Consider the following 19,926-nt stretch of genomic DNA (forward strand, 5'->3'; position numbering starts at 1 on the left):
AGAGATGCAGCTGATTAGTGGAAGCTGCTGAATCTAAGAAAAGGATTTTCTTTCCCACCTTTAAGCTCTCTTAGAAATCATAGCAGGCTGGAAGGTTAACTCTCTGTTAAAGCCCCAGAGCAGCCTCTCAGCCCGTCCACCCCACAGCCGCCCTCTTTCCAGAGAGCCTGCACCGTTCAAATAAAGATGGACCATTCTCTGAACGGGCATCTCCAGCCCCAAAGTCACTCCTCCAGGAAGGACAGACTCCAGGTGGACTGGCCCTCCCCGAGGCCCCTGCACCAGGGATGTATTTTAAGAACCCTGCCTCGCTGTCGCGTTGGAATAAGAATCATCTCAGGGTGCCGTGTAGGGCACTGAGAGCAGGGATGGAATATGTCACATGCGGGGAGATGGGGCAAGGGGAAGAATGATTCAGAGGCCCTGATGCTCTTGACAAGTCTTCCCTAAATACAGATTCCACCCCCCACCCCGCCGCCCCGCTCCATCATAAATCAGATCAGTATGCGGGAAGGCTGACTCGCCGAAGGAATAAAGGCAGGGGCTTAATTGGTTTTACATAATCCGGCACCTCAGAGAGGCAGAATTTTTAGGCACCTGCTCACAAGTTGACACTGCTGCTGAAATCACGGTGAGCCGAAGCTCTGAGAACGCGGGCAAGAGGGGAAGAGGAGGCTGGGCGAGGGGGGCGGGCCAGGGGAGACAGAGGCAACATTTCTGGTGCTGCTGGAGAAATCTCGAAGTCTGGGTGCGCCCGGGTCGTGGAAGGAGGTGGCAGGCGTTGTAGGGGAGGCAGGAGCTGGCACGCGCACCAGAAACAGCCCTGAAACCTGGGGATCCCCCCCTCCCCCAGCCCGGCTGTCCCTGTAATCTTTCCAGCACCCAGGAATTTGCAATTTAATCCAGGAGGCACTTCCGCCCTCCCCCATTGGGTGGCCAAAATACTGGGTTGGCTGAAAAGTTCCTTCAGGTTTTTCCGTAAGATGGTTGCCATTTCATGTTGAAAATCAGCTGGAAAATAGACTAAGACCAGCCTGTTTTGACATCAGGTATATACATCTAATCTCTGGAGATGGCTAGAATCTCATGTTGAGTTTTGGGAGTTGATAAGACTTTCCAGGTCCCCGGTTTCTTCTTCCAGCTCATCCCCGAGAGAATCCATCCTCCGCGATCTAAAGAGAATCTCCCTGGGTTTGAGAGGGCGTTCAGGTTAACATCTGCCCCCTCTGGAAGGACTCCTTCCCCGTCTCCCACGAATCCCTCGATTCTGCACGTCCCCACTTGTCAGCTTCTGTCACTTGGCACCAGGGCTGTGGGCGTGATGGGGGTCCTAGCCGCCTGGCATGTGGCCAGCAGGAGGGTCTCGCAGATAAACAACATCAAATCACCTACTCAGATAATTCGGGGTTCATTCAAACTGAGGTTTGTCAACAGTGCAGGCAGGATGAATGCAGAGGCTGGTATCCTCGTATCCACGAGCCGCAAGCAAAAAGCACAGCCTCCCTGGTTACCCTGGGAGATGCCAAGTTCGTGGACATCAGAGAACACAATGCATCGGGCAGGAAGTGACACAATGGTGATGTTTTATGTGGCCTCTTCCTTTCCTCTGCTCAAAGGGATCCTGGGAGATGATGCCTCCATGGTGCAGACAACGTGGGTAGTTTGACCAAAGTCCACTGGCTGGAGGCATGGCGGGAAGGACATCCAAGAAGATGGGGCTCCCAGAGGACAGCAGAAAGCCTCACCAACAGCTCACACATTTCAAGAGCCGCCGAGGGGCTCCCCCGAGCGCTCTGAAGGACGGTCTTGTGTTGTGTCAATGTTCACAGCAACCCTACGTGACAGGGATAAGTCACGCCATCTCAGAGATGAGGAAACCAAAGCTTGGAGGCTTCAGTGGCCACTGTTAAAAAGTGGCAGGTGGTGGCTGAGCCCTCTGGCCCGCTACCTCCAGGTCTCAGGCCCTGGAAGGGCTGATAAATACTAAGGACCTGCAACTGAGGTCAGGGACCAGTGAGGGCCAAACGCAGGACCTGGGAATGAAAGCAAAGGGTAGTCAGGAACTCAGGTGTTTATAGGTGTCCAGAGGGTCATGGCTGGCCCTGCTCTGGCTGATTGAAGCCCTCACAATAAACAAAACTTCCCACTGCCCTGATAGACTTTAGACCTTGACAAAGCCCCTGAGCATTTTTTAAATTGCAGCTTGGACCCAAGGCTAAAGAGGAAAGAGCCCATTGATGGGGGCTCAAGCTTGTTGTATCAAATGATGCAAGGCAGAGACGGAGCCCGGCAGCAGGGCTGAACCCAGGGGGCTTGGAAACTACGCTGGTGCTCCAGAACCCAGCCTGCCTCGGCCTCTGCATCTGTAAAGTGGGGATCACAGCAGAATCAGATGCAACTGTGCATGGACAGCACGTGGCAGGGGCCTGGCTGGGGCAAGGTCACGGAGCAGTCGCGTCTCTGGGTAGGACAGGGCTTTGCCATCTGCTCTTCTAGAAAAACAGTTCTCAAACTTGGCTGTGCCTGGAGTCCTCCGAGAGGTTTAAAATGCAGATTCCAGGTCCACCCCCAGCCCAGGGCCCCCAATCCAGTGGGTCTGGAGTAGCTGCCAAGCCTGCATTTTCAGTAAGTAGCTCCCCAGCTCCCTGGGTCAGTGTCATCTCCTCCTACACAGATGTGTTCTAAGCGCATATTTACCAAGTCAGGCAGTGCCCTTTCATATGTTTGACATAAAGCAGGCCAGGGGTTCAAAAGGAACGTCCCATTGGAGGCAGGCTGTTGTTTATTAAATAGCCGTAAGGTTTATGAATGTCTGTCTTTTTTTTTTTTTGGTGATGTTGCACAGTATGCAGGATCTTAGTTCCCTGACCAGAGATCAAACCTGTGCCCCCTGCAGTGGAAGCATGAATCCTAACCACCAGACCTCCAGGGAAGTCCCTGGATGTCTGTCTTAATCTGCTCAGAACACTACTACAAAAATACCGTAGGCTGGGTGGCTTAAGCAATGGATATTTATTTCTGGCGGTTGGAAGTTGGAAATCAAGGTGCCAGCACGGACAGGATCTGATGAGCCTCTCTTCCTGGCTTATGGACAGCCGCCTTCTCACTGTGACCCAAGCACTCCAGCATCTCTTCCTAAAAGGGCGCTAATCCCATCATGGGGTGCCCATCCTCATGACCTCATCTAAACTTAACCACCTCTCAATGCCATCACCCTGTGGGGCTGGGCTTCACACACGCATTTTAGAGGGACCCACTTCAGTCCACAGCAGCTTCCTTTGCAAGTTCACTCGAAGCTCTGCCCGCTTGTACCTCCTTCCACCTCCAGGTCGTGTCTCTCCTTTTGGAACCCCATGGAGCCATCTGCCTCCCCTTCTAAGTAACAGCCCTGCAAATACCTGGAGTAAGATACTGCTTTGTCACTGATGTCCTGGTTCTGGATTGTTCCTCCAGGCAGAGTTCCGAATGTCAGAAGGTGAGACCCTGTGTTGCAGGGACCATGGGTCACCTGAATGCCATGATGTCTGCCACGCAGCTTACTTTCTCTACTTCTGTCCACCATCACAGAGGATTTGTCGACTGGAACTGCCTTTCTACATATTTTTGAACAAAACTGAGGGTACAAATATTGAAGAAAATAAAACCCCCTTCTCCTTATAGGTTTAGCTGAAGGAGATGGAGAGGATCTTTAAGGATGTTTGAATCTCAGAGGCTTTTCTAAGGACTCTGTTGCCTTATCTCAGGCTCCTAACCCAACCATCCATTGGTCCAACAATCCATCTATCCATCCATCAGTCCAACCATCCATTCATCCATCCATCTGCCCATCCATCCATCCATCCATCCATCCATTTATCCATCCATCCCTCTGTCCATCCAATAATCCAGCCAGGATTTGTTGAATGTCCACAGGGCACCCCTAGCAGTCAAGTAAGGTCCCCTGTCCATTGACATTTCCCAGGAACAGCATCTGGAATATGGTATCAACGTCCTTGCTGTCCAGTTGATGAACCCTTAACTCTAAATTCCTGTTTGTGACTTGACAGGATCAGCCTTCTCAACTACAGAGTCTGTTCCTCCTTAAAATATACTGGAAGAATCTTCCTGCTTATTATTCTAAAAGGAGAAAAGGGGAAAGACAACACCAAGCCTGTACCCCACCCCAGTGAGCCACGGACACCACACATCTGAGTATGTCCCCAGCTTCCCTGGCAGCAACACAGGAGTTGTTCAACAGCCAATATGAATAAGCGATAAGGCGCTGATGGGCACTGCGTGGACAGCTCAGCAAAGGACTTAATTTGCAACCGAGCACAAAATCAAAGAGTCTGTCAACCGAGGAACCGTGCGCCTGGATAACCACCTTGCCGCTACCTGGGAAAGCATTGTCAGGTAAATTTCCAGAGAAAGTAATTAAGGAATCCCCACTGCCTAAACTCAGCAGCAAAATCGGAAGCTCTGGAATTCGATGCTCGCCAGGGATCTGGTGTCTCCTCCCAGCTTGATCCTTCATCACAATGAATAGTAGAAGTTTATGAAGAAGTGGGCTGGTGCGACTCCCCCCTCGCCCTCGGGAAGATGCTCTCCAGCACCGCATGGTCTGCTCGTGTTGTCTTGGCAGGGAAGCAGTAGGCAGCAAATGAGACCCCTGCTTGCGGGGCCGGGGTAGGAGGGGTGAGATTAATACACAAATATATAGCCCTCTCTGAGATCTGGCAGGTGCCAATTAATATTTATCAAGTACCCACAGCACGCACAGTACCGAGTATCCACATGGAAAACACAGTCCAGGGCGTCGGGGAGTCTACCCTCTGACTCAGAAAGCTACAAGCGGATAGATGCTCCGTGTGCTTGGAGGCCCCCGTGCTGATGCGAGGACCCATTGGGAGTTTAGGTCAGTATCTGCAGCTAGCGGCCTCCTCCTTCTGAGACGATGAGCAGTTCTCAACCAGGCATCCTCACCGCCGCGGCCTCCATGGGGTGAGCACCCGGGTCTCTGGGGCCTGCCCTGTTCACAAAGGTTCTCCGTCAGCACATCGCCTCCTCCCCTAACTCCCTCCTTCGTTTGAGTTTAAAACAAAAGAAGTCTATTAAAGTAAAGAAAGTTCTGCTGCCCACTGCAGATTAGAACCCCGCCGTGACCATCCATGTCCTGACAGGTCTAAGTTGGGTGGGCGGGTGAACCTGTCCAGCTGGGATAGCCCTCCACCCCGGCAGGCTGACCCCCCTCCAGCCAGATGCCTCTGGGCTACCTCCCAGAAGAAGAGCGCCAAGCAGACGCCCATCATCTGAACTCTGAAAAGGCAAGGGGAGACCCCCCCCCACTTCCTGGCAGCTCTGCTTGTCACGGTGCATGCTGACAACCCCATTGAAAACAGCCCTCGCCGCCACTGTGAAGCTCTTTCCGTCTCCCATTCAGTCCTTTCTCAGACAGTTTTTGAAAGGTGAAGAAAAGTCTGGAAAACGCTCGCCTCCAGCCCCCCTACCTCCACCCCCAGCCCCATCACCGAGGGAGAGGGGCGGCAGCTTGGGGGGAGCCGGGCTACCGAGCAGCCTCACCTGGCCCCACGGTGCACCGCCTCCAATTAAATCAAAATGGTTTGTTTTTAATGGTCTTTTACACTGACAAGTGGGCGATCATTTTGGGCCCACGAGCTGTCAGGGAACCGAGGCAAATCCTCCGTTGATAATGCCCAATGCTTCCAATTAGGAGCCGGGGCCGCTCCCGGCGTCCTAACGATTCCCTAGCCACCCCCCAGGCCCCTTTGGCGCGGGCTGTTTCTTCTTCCTCCTCCGCCGCAAATTACTGACACAAAACGGAAAGGCCCCGCATCTCCTCCGCCACGCCAGGCCCAGGCCCTGTTGGGCTTAATGAGCCAATGGAAGTTTCGTGGCTCCGGCGCTAAATTCTTTTCTTGTTTGACAGCTGCTCGGCTAAGGCGAGTGTTGACCTTATAAAAGATTTAGTGTTTCTCATTATTTTCTGTCAAGCTTCACAAGTGATGGCTCTGCGGTTATCATTTGCATCCTGGGTTGTGTGTGCGTGTGCGTGCGTGTGCGTGCGTGCGTGTGTGTGTAGGGGGCTCTGGTGCAGATGGGGAAAAGGGGCTTTCTCTGCCCGAGTTGCATTTGGCCCCCACACACCAGCTCCCCGCCTGACACCCTTCTCCTGGGGACTTTCAAAGAGAAGGCAGGAAGCAGAGCCAAGGTGACCGGACAGTTCGGTGGCTTCCAGGCCTCCCAGATGGAGCTTCTGCAGAGGCAGCCCGAGGCAGGCGGACTCCCAGAGGCTGCGGGAGCTGGCCCAGCCCGTGATGGACGTGCCGGACAAAAGGACCGGCTGGGGCAGATGTGGTGCTGAGCACAGTTCAGAACCACACTCAAGGCTTTATCACCGGGAACTTACACTACTTAAAGGCCCCGTGGAAAGCCACGGCCAGCACGATTCTGGCCTCTGCATCCTAAATGAAGGTTTAACGGTTTTGAAAAGCAGAAGCAATTTTTCTAAGTGGCACGTATCACTGTCCCCTGTGGGATGTCCCCTGTGGGATGACTATGGAGCATGTGTTAGTCCTTATTTGTCTCCTGCACCTACGCCCAAGGCGGGTTGGGGGGCCCATTTTATAAATAACAAGACTCTGGGGAGTCCATGCTGGCTCTTTCACCAGCCTCCTGCTGGTCCCTCCGTCTCCTCTCTTTCATTCTCTGTGTTCTCCCCTCCTGCTAACTTACCCACTGGCCATCCCGGGTGAGGGTGCCCCAAGGTTGCCCCGAAAGGGAGAGAGACAGTTCAGGGCAGGTGAACACATGGATGTCTTCTCCAGGGGTTCTGAGTCTTTGTGCCCCCTCCTTGTTACCATGCGAGACCCTGTTTCGATCTCTTAGAGCAAATCCACGATGCACTCTCCCGCCCGTGCCCATGGCAGACCTTGCTAATCAATCACGGCACACTTTTTCAGGAGCCTCTATTTAGCCTGAGAATATTTTATGACCAAATGTGGCCACATCATGATGGGGAGTGCTGCCTACTTGCCATCCCTGCCTTAGAGGGGCCATTTGAATAAACTGCCACGCTACCGCATAGGGGAAACTTGAGGATGTTAGCTGAATAAAAGAAGCTGATCACCAAAGACCATGTACTGTATGACTTGATCATCAGGGAATATCCAGAATGGGCAAATGCCTAGAGACAAAGAGTAGATTTGTTGTTGCAGGGGCTGGAGGGAGGGAAATGTGGTGCAATTCCTCGGGGTCCAAGGTTTCTTGAATTATGAAAATATTCTAAACTTACATTGTGCTGGTGGTTGCATAGCCCTATGAATATACTAAAAATCATTGATGTGTATACTTCTTTGGGAGAAAACTTTATTTTTTTCTTTAAAATTTTTTAAATTTAATTTTTATTTTATATTTGAGTAGAGCTGATTTACAAGCTCATGTTAGTTTCAGGTGAACAGCAAAGATTTATATACTTGGGGTGAATTTTATGGTGTATGAATTATATCTCAATTGTTATTGTTGTTTAGTCACTAAGTTATGCCCAGCTTTTTGCGAGCCCATGGACTGTAGCCCACCCGGTCCTCTGTCCATGGGATTTCCCAGGCAAGAATACTGGAGTGGGTTACCATTCCTTCTCCAGGGCATCTTCCCGATCCAGGGATCGAAGCTGTGTCTGCATCTCCTGTATTGCAGGCGGATTCTTTACTGCTGAGCCACCAGGGAAGCCCTTATATCTCAATAAAGCTATTTTAAAAATTGGGGAAAAGCAGCCCACTGGAGTCAGATGAGTGCTCATCGCCCAGATTCTGTCTCTGGAGCCCCGAGCAGGGTGATAATGGGGCCCCAAGAAATGGCCTCAGATGAGGGAGGGTCCAGGGTGTCCTCAGCCTCCCCAGTGAGATACTGTGCCTCTCACTTTCATTGTTGTTGTCGCTCAGTCGCTCAGTCGTGTCTGACTCTCTGTGACCCTGGACTGTAGCCCGCCAGGCTCCTCTGTCCATGGGATTCTCCAAGAAAGAATACTGGAGCGGGTTGCCATGCCCTCCTCCAGGGGATCTTCTCCTGGAATTTGCTCAAATTCACGTCCAGTGAGTTGGTGATGCTATCTAACCATCTCATCCTCTGCCGCCCCCTTCTCTTTTTGCCTTCAATCTTTCCCAGCATCAGGGTCTTTCCCAACGAGTCGACTCTTCGGATCAGGTGGCTATAAGTATTGGAGTTTCACTTACCTGGAGCCTATTAAACTTAGACACTGAAGGAGCAGAGATGGGCACCAACCCAGAGTTTTTCGGAAAATTCAAACACCCTGCCTTGGGATTGCCCTATGATTTATCTACCAACCTCTGGCAAACAGATTCACTGTTCAATTTTGATCTCAACTGCTGCCGACTAGCCTTAGCTAATCCTCGGGAATGATCTAGAGATTTTGTTTGGCTTCTGGAAATAGCAAATCGATTCTCCTGCTCAAAGACAAATGCATGACTGTCTTTTTCTTCTGCCCCACTGAGTCTCAAGAACTTCACAGTCTGTGGAGCAGAAACCTGGTTCCCGGGTCCAGCTTTGCCACGTAGTAGCTGGGGCTCCTTGAGCCAGTGTCTTAACCATCCTGAGAATCAGTCTCCTCTGTTTTCAGTGACGATGCCCTGTCCCGACTCCTTACGCCCTCCCCCTTCACCTGACACGGTCCCCCGCAGTCCCACGTTAGGTCTTGCAGGCAGGCAGGAAGTTTGTTTTCTAAGCCCAGGTTTGGCTGTTCTCTGAAAACACAGCATGTGTCAGCAGAGCGGGTCAGGTCCTGTGTCCTTGCTCCATCTATTTTTGGACCGCAGAGAAATTAGAGCTGTAGTAGAATAACAATTTAGGGGACCAGATGTCTCAGGAGAGACTGCCGCCCTTGTTAATTACTTACACTGCAGACCTGCTCCATCAGAGTCCAGGACCCACCGCTTCCACCAGCAACATCCTACATGGATTTGTTTTCTACGGGGCCTCTGACCTCCAGCTGCCCGAGCTTGACAGAAATTACTGACCTGGGACTGATCCATAATTTTCAAGTACCTCTCATTAGAGGAGACAGCCTCTCAATCTTTTAAAGCGAAATCTCTCTCCCAGTCACCTGAGCGGCTGTCACTTAAAAAAAAAAAAACTAAACTAAAATCTCTATAGCTGTCATTTTTTTTTTTTTTTTTTTTTAGTTCTTGGGGAGATTTTTCTGTTGTTAACTCGGCTATTTCTTCTCAGATTCTACCCGGACTTCTTGGCCCCCAGACTGGGCATTGGAGATTTTAGTGTCCAGTTGGGGAATCGTTGTGTGGCTCATGAGAGGGTTTGGGAAAGCAGCCTGGCCCCTCTGCCCCTTTTAGGAGGATGTGTCAGGGTGGGGGGGGACTGTGGGAAAGCTGCTCCATTTGTGAACTCGACAGTGGTGATCAAAATCTCTAGGTCGTTCCCAAGGATTAGCCCCCTCCCACCAGGGGCTCAAGCCAAAGTCACACACCGCTGGTAATGACCCTGGAGACCGGACTCAGGATTCACATGGAATCCAACACAAATCACCAGCAAATAAGTCTCTAAATAGTGGGTGTATGGAGGGAGAGACTTCTGGCCCCAAGCTGCTTCTCCAAAACGCAGCTTGAAAATCATCCCTCGTGTTTCCATCTTAGAAAGACAAATAAGGGAACAGATAAAACCGAAGCTGTCTCTGCTTCCCTGTCCTCCCCTCTCCCTCCCAGAGGGGAGGCCAGGCAGGACTTCTGGGCATATTCTTTCCTCCAACTTCTTTCCATTTAACTAGATTCATGCACAGGCTTGAATAACACAGGGGATCATTTTGCAGGTTTAGAAATTGTCATATAAATGGCATCCTACTTATGTTCTTTTCTTTCTTAGTTGGATCTTAGTTGCAGCATGTGAGATCTAGTTCCCCGATCAGGGATAGAACCTGGGCCCCCTTCACTGGGAGCATGGAGTCCTAGCCACTGCACCAGCAGGGAAGTCACGATACTTCTTTTAATAGTTAGCACGACTATAAGCAAATAAGCAGTTGTGTGATTGTATTTTTATTGCGAGTTTCCTGGCTCTGTGATAGCAGAGACTATCTGAATTCTCCCTGACTCCTAGCACCTGGCACACAGTGGGTACTCGGTAACTATTCAATAAGAGAAATAATGAGCACGCAGATGAAGGGGCAATGGTCACACCTTATCCCCTAACCCAGGTCACGTGGGCACCTTCTCTATGACGGCACCAGTTTATTCCGCATAGTGACTTTCCGTCCAAAGTGGATCCGACTTTTCACACAAGCATATGCTATGCTAAGTCACTTCGGTCGTGGCCGACTCTGTTCAACCCCATAGACGGCAGCCCACCAAGCTCCCCCATCCCTGGGACTCTCCAGGCAAGAACAATGGAGTGGGTTGCCATTTCCTTCTCCAATGCAAGAAAGTGAAAAGTGAAAGTGAAGTCACTCAGTCATGTCCGACTCTTGCGACCCCATGGATTGCAGCCTAACAGGCTCCTCCGTCCATGGGATTTTCCAAGCAAGAGTACTGGAGTGGGGTGCCATTGCCTTCTCCGCACACAAGCATAAGAACTCAACAAACACCAAAGGGTCTGATTCACACAGATCACTTTGGCACCAAAGAAATTAAATTAGAAAATCAGTCACAGACGTAACTAACGAACTTGCCTGGAAATGTAAAACCCTATTTATAAATAACTTCAGGACGAAAGAAGAAATCCGAATGAAATTTGATGGAGATTAGATGAAAAGAGAATCAAACAAAAGTAAATATTCTCAAAACTTGTGAGATGAGATAAAAGAAAATTTAGAGGGAAACATAGTTGCCAATGCTATGTTTTATAAATGTTGATATTAGGGGAAAAGAGAAAGATTAAAAGGCAATTACAGCTAAGCAGACAACTCTAGACGCTGGAAACAGAACAACAGAGAGACTTCAAAGAAGGAAACCACAAAGTCAAGAGCAAAATTAATGAACGTCAAAGGCACAATTAAAGATATCAATCGGATGAAAAGTTGATTCATTGCAAGTAGACCGGAAAAGCACAGAGGCTTTCGAATGAATTGGGAAATGGGATCCAGGAATCCAGATCCCCTGGGGCAGAGTGGGGCCCATAGTGACAGGGGCAGGGACCTCAGGAAATGGTGATGGAGTGGCTCTTGGTGTCAGCTCTGCCCAGGACCACGGAGACCCTGAGAGAATCACTTCCCACCTCTGTGCCTTGGCTCTTCCATCTGTATAATGGGAGAGTTGGAGATACCGATCTCTGAGGTCTCTTCCAACCCTAGGTTTCTGGGAATCTTTTATTCCAATCTGGTTGCAGAGAGGCAAAGGGTATCATCCAGGCAGGGGATTGCGGTCCCTAACAAATCTATTTTTAAGGCTTGATGGTGATAATTGCTCACCTCCCCAGCCTTGTCTCTGTGTCCCCCAGCCACACTCACTGGCTTTCATTCTCTCCCGTTTGGCCACATTTGCTCAGGGTTTGGGCTGGTCCCTCTCATCTAGAACATCTTTGCCTTCCTCTTCTGGATAGCTCCCTCGTCCTCTCTAGAAAGACCTTCCTGCCCCCAGATGGACTTAGAATTCCCCAGTCCACAGTGCTACTAATTGCCATTAAATGATGACATGTACCGTGCATTTAGCGGCCGCCTCTTGTGCCATCTCGCAGGGTCCGTGTGGGCTGGCCTTGTTCACCAGCACGTCCCCAGGATGTCCTGTGTAGTGCAGGCACCTGGTCCTTATTTGAGCAACGTATTGAGATGCTCCCCATTCAAACAGGACCAGTGCCTTCGCCAACCTGCCCATCCTGCTCCCAGGGCTGCTGGCAGGCCAGTGGCGCTCGCCTCTTATTTACCTGCATTGACCTGAGAGTGACTCAGCTCCATTCAGCAGAGCTGTCTCCTGCCAAAGCCGTTACAGTTTCTTAGCTCCAGGCGGAGACAGACTGCAGATGGCTTAATTTAGAAGCATCTCGGAAGGAATTCTTTGCTCCACAGCTCTTCATCCTTTGACTCCGGGGGTCTGCGGGGTCGTGACCACACGCGCTTGAGGTCTGACTTGTGGTTAGGACCCTCATCTCTGGCGGAGCTGCTATTTTGGGAGGAGAGAGTGTGCAGGCGGGTGGGATGGGAGCTGCCCGGTGTCCAGCAGGGCCTTTCCCTTGACTCATTTCCTGGGCATTTGTTAAGAGAGTGGAGTTTCTTGGTGAGGATCTGGGGCCGGGAGGACCCCACGGCGCTGGGGTTCTGTGAGACCTGGGGCGAGTGACCTAACCTTCTGGGGCCCCTGGCTCCCCATCTGTAAGATGGAGACAACAGTGCATGCTCTGAGGCTTGTGTTAAATAAGTGCACTGCGCCTGGCAAACAGCAGGTCTGTTACCAAAACAGCCACGGGCCCAAGGTCCCAGTCGCTGGTCTCCAGGGCACATTCTGCAGAGGGGCACTTGCTTCTTCGTGTTCTGAAAGCCGAAACACCCGTCTCTGTGAACTTCCATATTCTGCTTCGGGAGCTGGGGACTTCATGGGTACAGAATATGCCCCTTCTCTTCTCTTTCTGTCTCGTGGACTCCCCTGGTGGTTCAGACAGTAAAGAATCTGCCTGCAATGCAGGAGACCCGGCTTTCGATCCCTGGGTCGGGGAGATCCCCTGAAAAGGGGAAAGGCAACCCACTCCAGCATTCTTGCCTGGAGGATTCCATAGACAGAGAAGCCTGGTGGGCTACAGTCCATGGGTTCACAAAGTGTTGGATACAACTGAGTGCCTTTCACTTCTCTTTCTAAATAACAGTCCCATGAGGGCCAGGGAGTCAGCTTCTGCTTGAGTGAGCTCTCTGGAGCGTCCCCCAGCCCCAGCCACTAAGCATCTCCTTTGATTTTTCACCTTCTCCCTCTGCTGACACCATTTCCTCTGCTGTATTCCCCTGCCAACCCTCTCATCCCAATCCTCCCAGGCCATAGTCAAGTCCCACCTGGCCTGAGAAGCCCTCCCTGACCACCTGAAGCCTGGTGAATTTCACCCCCTTCCTTTCTTCACTCATCCACTCATCTGTTCGGTCTTTTCAACTTTGTTTCAACACATCCTGAATGCCAGGCCCCATGCCAGGCACTGGAGGTCGTTGGGGAACAGGGCAGGTGCAGACCCCACCTTACAGGGCTCTGGGGCTGGACACTCACCCGTGCTCCCCTGGGTCCCTCCCATGCAAGACTGAAGTCATCCGTCCCATGAGTAACTTAACTCCGAGAAAGTCCAGCAGGAATGGGAATCCTTCAACAGCAGGGACCACATACTAAATGCCTGCCTCCCACATGTCAGCCCGGTGCTGCTGAGAACACAGTAGGTGTCAGAGCGTGTTGTCAGTCACTGGGGCGAACCTCTTGTGCCCCACACACCCCTGTAGAAAACCAGGGGGACATGGAAGCAGGAACACCAAAGCACAAAGGGTGTGGCACTTCACTGTCCTTGGCACTTAGGTACTTAATAAGTACTTTTTGATGGATGGATGAATGAATATTTCTTCCTTGACAAAGTTTCCAAGGAAGGAAAAAGAAAACTTCCCCTGGGCTTCTCTTTTGTTTGTGTGCTGATGTTAACCTGATTACCTCTAAGCTGAGCAGCACCTAGGACATGGATCCTCCTGTCACCTACTCCGGAGACTAGTGTTCCAAGCCACCTGTCACTAGCACTGCACACAATCACGTCAGCCACTGTCAGTACCATCCACCATCAGGACCACCCATCATCAATACCACTCACCACCCACCATCAGCACCACCCACCATCAGCACCATCCACCATCAGCACCACCCATCATCAATACCACCCACCATCAGCACCACCCACCATCAACACCACTCACCACCCACCATCAGCACCACCCACCATCAGCACCACTCACCACCCACCATCAGCACCACCCACCATCAGTACCACTCACCACCCATCATCAGTACCACCCACCATCAGCACCACCCACCATCAGCACCACTCACCATCAACACCACTCACCACCCACCATCAGCACCACCCACCATCAGCACCACTCACCACCCATCATCAGTACCACCCACCATCAGCACCACCCACCATCAATACCACTCACCACCCACCATCAGCACCACCCACCATCAATACCACTCACCAACCGCCATCAGCACCACCCACCATCAGCACCACCCACCATCAATACCACTCACCACCCACCATCAGCACCATTCACCATCAATACCACTCACCACCCACCATCAGCACCACCCACCATCAGCACCACTCACCATCAATACCACTCACCACCCACCATCAGCACCACTCACCATCAATACCACTCACCACCCACCACCCACCATCAACATCACCCACCATCAGCATCACGCCCCATCAGTCACTGGTGGCTTCTGGCGTTCCCGAGTTCTGGCCTCATCACTCCAGTCTACGGCTCTGTCTTCACATGGCCTTCCCCTCTCCCTGTGACTTTTGTCTCTTACAAGGATGCCTGTCATTAGATTCAGAGCCCACCTAAATACTCGGGGTAATTCTCATCTCGAGATCTGTAATTATATCTAGAAAGCCCCCTTTCACAAATAATGGTCACAGTCACAGGTCCCAGGGTTAGAATGTGGATGTGTCTTTGGCCGGGAGGTCACCATTCAGTCCTTTCGAGAGCCAGAGGGATGCGTGGACTTCAGGGCTGTGCTTCCCAGTGAGGAATGGCTGGCGCCTGCCCCCCCGGGTCAGGACTATTGCCGCTCTGGATGCCACAGATGACCACGGAGGTCAGCTTGGCATCTCCATTGGCCGGGGTGCCCAGGAGGTCTTACTGAGCGTCTCTGTCTGCCTTCTGGGAAGCACGGGTGTCAGGAGACACATATCACTGTCTACAAGCCCCTGTCCCATGCCAGAGGGGACACAGGATAGACCCTGGAAAAGGCCTTTTGTTTACAGCTACTTCCGTCCTGCACGAAGTATTGGACCTTCTCTCTTCTCAGTACCTTCCGTGAGGCCACTTGGTAAGTTTTCTGAAACTGGAGACCAAGCTGAGAACAGCATTGTGGTGCGTCATGTAGACACTGCTGTATTTAAGATGGATAACCAAGCCTTGAGCCTGGGCCTGAGTGGCCTTTGGTGACGGTGGGAAGGGCCCGCCCAGGGGGACTCAGAGCTTTGGGCCTGGGCTTGGGCCCTGCCCGGAGAACAACCCTGATGCATGGCCCAGAAACAGGAGGCCTGAGGCTGGAGCTGGGACGGCTCCCGGAAATGCCGCCACGAGTGTCCACAGAGGGACCGGAGAAGCATGTCCATGCATCTCCTGCACTATTTGTTCCTTAGGACTCGTGGGCATATATTTTCCCAGAGGAGCAGGTCATGGCTTTCTGCAGAGACTCCAGAGGGCCCACAGCCCCGAGAATAAGGGATGCAGATTTATGTCCTGGAGTAGCTAACTCAATCTACTCATCACCATTTGATTTTTTTTTTTTTACCAGTTTCTAATAAGTTTTTGCAGTGCCCTTCAGACGCTGCCAGAGCAGCAGCCATGGCAGAATATTCTAGAAGGAATCCAGAACCTAGTACCCAGGGGCTCATGGTGGGGGGAGTGCTAAGGCAGAGCTTCTCTGTCCCTGATTCCCTTTGGGGCCAGCCCTGGACCAACTCTGCTCTGGGCCTCAGTTTCCTCACCTGTAAAAATGAACACAGTGGAGTTAGATCCCGCTAGGCTCTGCATGCACCCTGACTCACCGTCTCCCTGGACCTGAGGTGTCCCACCCTAACCTGTGACCGAGACCTTGGACTGGGGGAGCTGACGGGGTCTGCAAGGAGGTCAAGCTCTGGTGAAAGTCATGACCTCCCCCCGGGGGTGGGGGTCCCCAGGCCACGGTGAGTCCTAATGGGGACCAGGGTGTGGGACACGGAGCACAGAGACATTCCCTGCAAGTTCCTCCCGCCTCCCCTCTGTGTCTGCGAGTGCTAAGTTGTTCCAGTCGTGTCCAGCATTTTGCAACCCCACCGGACTCCTTTGTCCATGGGATTCTCCGGCAAGAATACCGGCGTGGGCTGCCCTGCCCTCCTCCAGGGGATCTTCCTGACCCAGGGATAAAATGGGTGTCTCTTCCGTCTCCTGCATAGGCGGGTGGGTTCTTTACCGCTAGAGCCACCTGGGAAGGCCTGCCTTCGCTCTGTTTCCTTTAATTCTTCATCCGCTCTCTGTTTCTCTTTTCTCTCAGCTCTGTGGTCTTAGCTAACCCCTGCAGGGAGGGGTCCCTTGGCCTGGCTCTTGACGAGAACCTGTGGCCATGCTGGCCATGTGGGTCCCACCTTATCCTGAAGTCACGGCAGAGTCTTCAGCTGCTCCAGCGGACCCTTCGTCCGGACCACCACGTCCCCTCGTGACCCTGAGCTGTGGGGGGCCCCAAGGCCAGCACACATGCAGCCCCCTTACCATGGAACCCCCAGTTCCTCCTATAAGCCCCCTTTGTTCCCCAGAGAGGCCCTGACTCCAGGGAGGGTCAAGTCCATCTCTTTGTGCTCCTCGCAGCCCCCAACCACTCCACGGACTCTCATGAAACAGCTGTAGCCATCACCCACATCTTTTCCCCGCCCCCACCCCGACCCCCGCCCAGGAAAAGTGAGTCCCCCTCATTCACTGCGGGACCCAGTGCCTGGCACAGAGCTGTGCTCAGAGATTAACACGTGTGGCCTGAATGAATGAATGAATGAACAGATGCACGCCTCAACAAGCAAGCCTGAATGAACCCTTTCTACCCCGTGCCTCCGTAGAAGAGAAATGCCATTTGGGGGGGATTCTCATATATTTGGAGGTGCTGCAGCAGACCTAGGAGACAGAAGGGTCTCCACTCATCACCACTTCTCGAGAGGGAAAGACTGGTCAAAATACTGACTGCACAACCATTTAACAGCAGAGGCCCCCACACCTCGGGTCTGGCTCTGGTTCTGGCCCAACTGTCAGCCGCGGGGATGGGGGTGGGGGTCAGATGGTCTTACAGTGACGGACAGGGCTCCAACTGTGCCTGGAGGCCCCCCTTGGAGAGAGTGGTTCATTTGGGGTTTTAATGGTGGAGAATCAGCTTTGAAGGATGATGCTGGCTGAGAGGTCCCACTGCCTGGTGACCCCCATCACCGGCAGGTGACATTTATCAAGTGCACGTTGTCTCGGCAACAAACAAGACAGAAGGAAAAACGCGGGCACCGGTCAGCTCTGCTCTGACGCCCCTCCCTGTCCCACGGTGGGTCCCCCCAGCTTCACCCTGGAACACCAGGACAGCACTTTCCCTCCACTTGGTTCCCTCTGACAGAGACTTTCATTATCAAAGGTGGAAGGATGGGGCATCCCCGGGGGAGCCCTGGAGCACTCAAGCCCGCTGACTGGCTCTCCCTCTGTCTGCAGGTGGGCCCCCATCTCGCAACCTTCCCCACCGAGGCCGATCGCCAGAGAGCCTTCAAAGCCCACCGGGAAGAGTGTGCTGTGCGCCAGGGGACCCTGAGGATGGGCAACTACACCCACCCCTAAAGCCTGTCTGACGCGGTAGAAAATTCTCTGAAGGAGTCGCCTGCCTTGCCCCAACTCACACAAGACACTCCCCCATTGCTCCGGGTTCTGCCTCGGCCAGGACCTCGGACTCGGGTCTTAGATGAATTATTTTTGCTAAGAGCCCCCTTTAGAGTTAGCCACTCTCACTCCCCTTAGCCCCAGCAACCCCTCACTTAGGGACTCCCCTCCTCCAGCAGGACTCTACCTCGCTTCTCAAGCCCCAGGCTGATAAGAGAAACTCAAGTTTCAGGGCAGATTTTATAGGCTCCAGACTAAGGCTCTGTCCTCAAGTACTAAAAACAACCCAAGTATTTGCTGTAGAGAGTGTGACAGTGTCATGCTTCGAAAGCCCTCATTTCGTATTCCAAACAGATTTAATTTCTCTTTTCGGGGATGCCTGGTATCTCTCCGTGGCAGTACTATCTCTCTGGGACCCCTGAGGGCAGGAAGAGCCCACGCTCCTTACTTGGAGCGGGCCCTCACCTCTTCAGGGCTAAGTCACCTCCACCAACACTGATCTTGGAAGGTCACCCCTCCCACCTCCTGAAAGACAATGCCCTCTGGGGATGGAAGCACCCAGACTGGGGCCCTTCCTACCTCCAGCTCTCTGCAGGTCCTCTGCTTTCTCCCCACAAATTAGATACCGATCTACTTTAAATTAAAAGTGCTATTTGTCATCCTCCTCTTGTGCCTTTATTTGAAAAGCAGTAAACCAGTGTGAGAATCAGCCTCAGACTCTCCAAGGGCCATGACTTTCTCCACAACATTTCGACCAGCACCTATAAAAAGTCAGGCAAACTCTTAAGTTTTAAAATCCCCTGACTAGTCTGAGGGTTCCCAGCATTGACCTTCAACTTGGATCTCTCCCCAGAATCCCACACTCATTTATCCAACTGCGACTCCCTGGTCCCCTGCCCCGGGCCAGGTGTCTCCACTCAAGCGTCGGCCATTCATCTTAAACCAGCACAGCCGAGACAGAATTCTGGATTTTTTTTTCCCCACCAAACTTGCTTCTCCCTCCATTTTCCCCATCTCATACTTGAGACCACCCAGAGGCTGAAGACAAAAATCGACACGACTCTGCTTCCTTCACTCTTACATCCAATCCATCAACAAGCCTGTCAGTGTTTCTTCCAAAAGCACCCTGATTCATCCTTGGGTCCCCATCATCTGTCTGGAGAATTGTATCAGGTTCCTGCTTCTTCCCACAATCCCTTCTCCACAGCTTGTCACCTGCCCACCCCTTCTTGTCATTTAGATCTTAGCTCAAAAGCCAAGTCCCCCCAACCCCCTCAGGCAGTTCCCTGGTGGGCTCATGGTTAGGATTCCCGGCTTTTACTGCGAGGGCCCAGGTTCAGTCCCTGGTCGGGGACCCCATGAGACACATGACGCAGCCAAAAATAAAATAAAATCAGGACTTAGTTTAAAAAACAAAAAAGGGTAAGATGTCCCCTTTGGGAATTCCCTGATAGTCCAGTGGTTAGGACTCAGGTCCAGGTTCAATCCCTGGTCAGGGAACTAAAGATTCTGCAAGTTGTGTGGTGTGGACAAAATATATATATATGAACAAGTCTCCCACTCAAAAGGCCTTCCCTGGACTGTGTGTGTGTCCGACTCTTCGTGACCCTATGGAGTGCAGCCCACCAGGCTCCTCTGTCCATGGGGATTCTCCAGGCAAGAATACTGGAGTTGGTTGCCATGCCCTCCAGGGATTTTCCCAACCCAGTGACAGAACCCAGGTCTCCCGCGTCGCAGGTAGATTCTTTACCCTCTGAGCCACCGGGGGTAGCCCCCAGTTAAACCCACACCAACCTGTTATTCTCAGCAAAACAATGAGCCCTTATTCACTGCCTGTCTCCTCCTCTAGAAGGGAAGTGGCCCCGGATCAGGGGTCTAAGATCCCAGGGCCCAGAGCTAGGGGCCTGTGGAATGCCCCATGGTACAAACAACCGCTGTGGCTCCTGCTCCCTGCCCCCAACCCAGGCCAAGTGCCTGGCGGGGTCGTCCATCAGCCTCATCAGAGACCCAGGGAGTCTGTGACTACAGATCTGAGTGTTTTCTTGAACAGCCTCCCCAACCTCAACACAGGCCAGCACTGCAGCTCCTTAGAAGCTAATTCCATAAAAATGCCGCACACACTAACCAACCCCCTCGGAAATCTGGCTCAGCGGGGCCCTGATGGACCCCCACCCCATCCTAAGGGTCTAAAGTCCCCCTCCCACCCCATGCACCAGACAAGCATCCCCACTGTCTTTGCTAAAGCCCACCTGCAGCCTTCTGAGCCCTGGGAGCAGCGCCCCTGGTGAGGGGCCTGGTCGCTGAGCACGCGGCCGTTCCAGGGCATGACGCCCGACTCCACTGAG

At 52.4% G+C, this 19,926-nt stretch overlaps 1 protein-coding gene across 1 annotated transcript in view; it reads left to right on the forward strand.

Annotated features, from left to right (window-relative positions):
* CFAP77 (cilia and flagella associated protein 77) overlaps positions 1–18,242 on the forward strand; it is a 150,469-nt gene extending 132,227 nt beyond the window's left edge. Inside the window, exon 6 of the mRNA XM_055541484.1 lies at positions 17,420–18,242. Coding sequence (XP_055397459.1) covers positions 17,420–17,542 — 123 coding nt within the window. The 3' untranslated portion in view covers positions 17,543–18,242. The remainder of the gene's footprint in view (positions 1–17,419) is intronic.
* Positions 18,243–19,926: the final 1,684 nt, after the last annotated feature.

The sequence above is a fragment of the Bubalus kerabau genome, chromosome 11 (genome assembly GCF_029407905.1).
Source record: "Bubalus kerabau isolate K-KA32 ecotype Philippines breed swamp buffalo chromosome 11, PCC_UOA_SB_1v2, whole genome shotgun sequence".
NCBI lineage: Eukaryota > Metazoa > Chordata > Mammalia > Artiodactyla > Bovidae > Bubalus > Bubalus kerabau.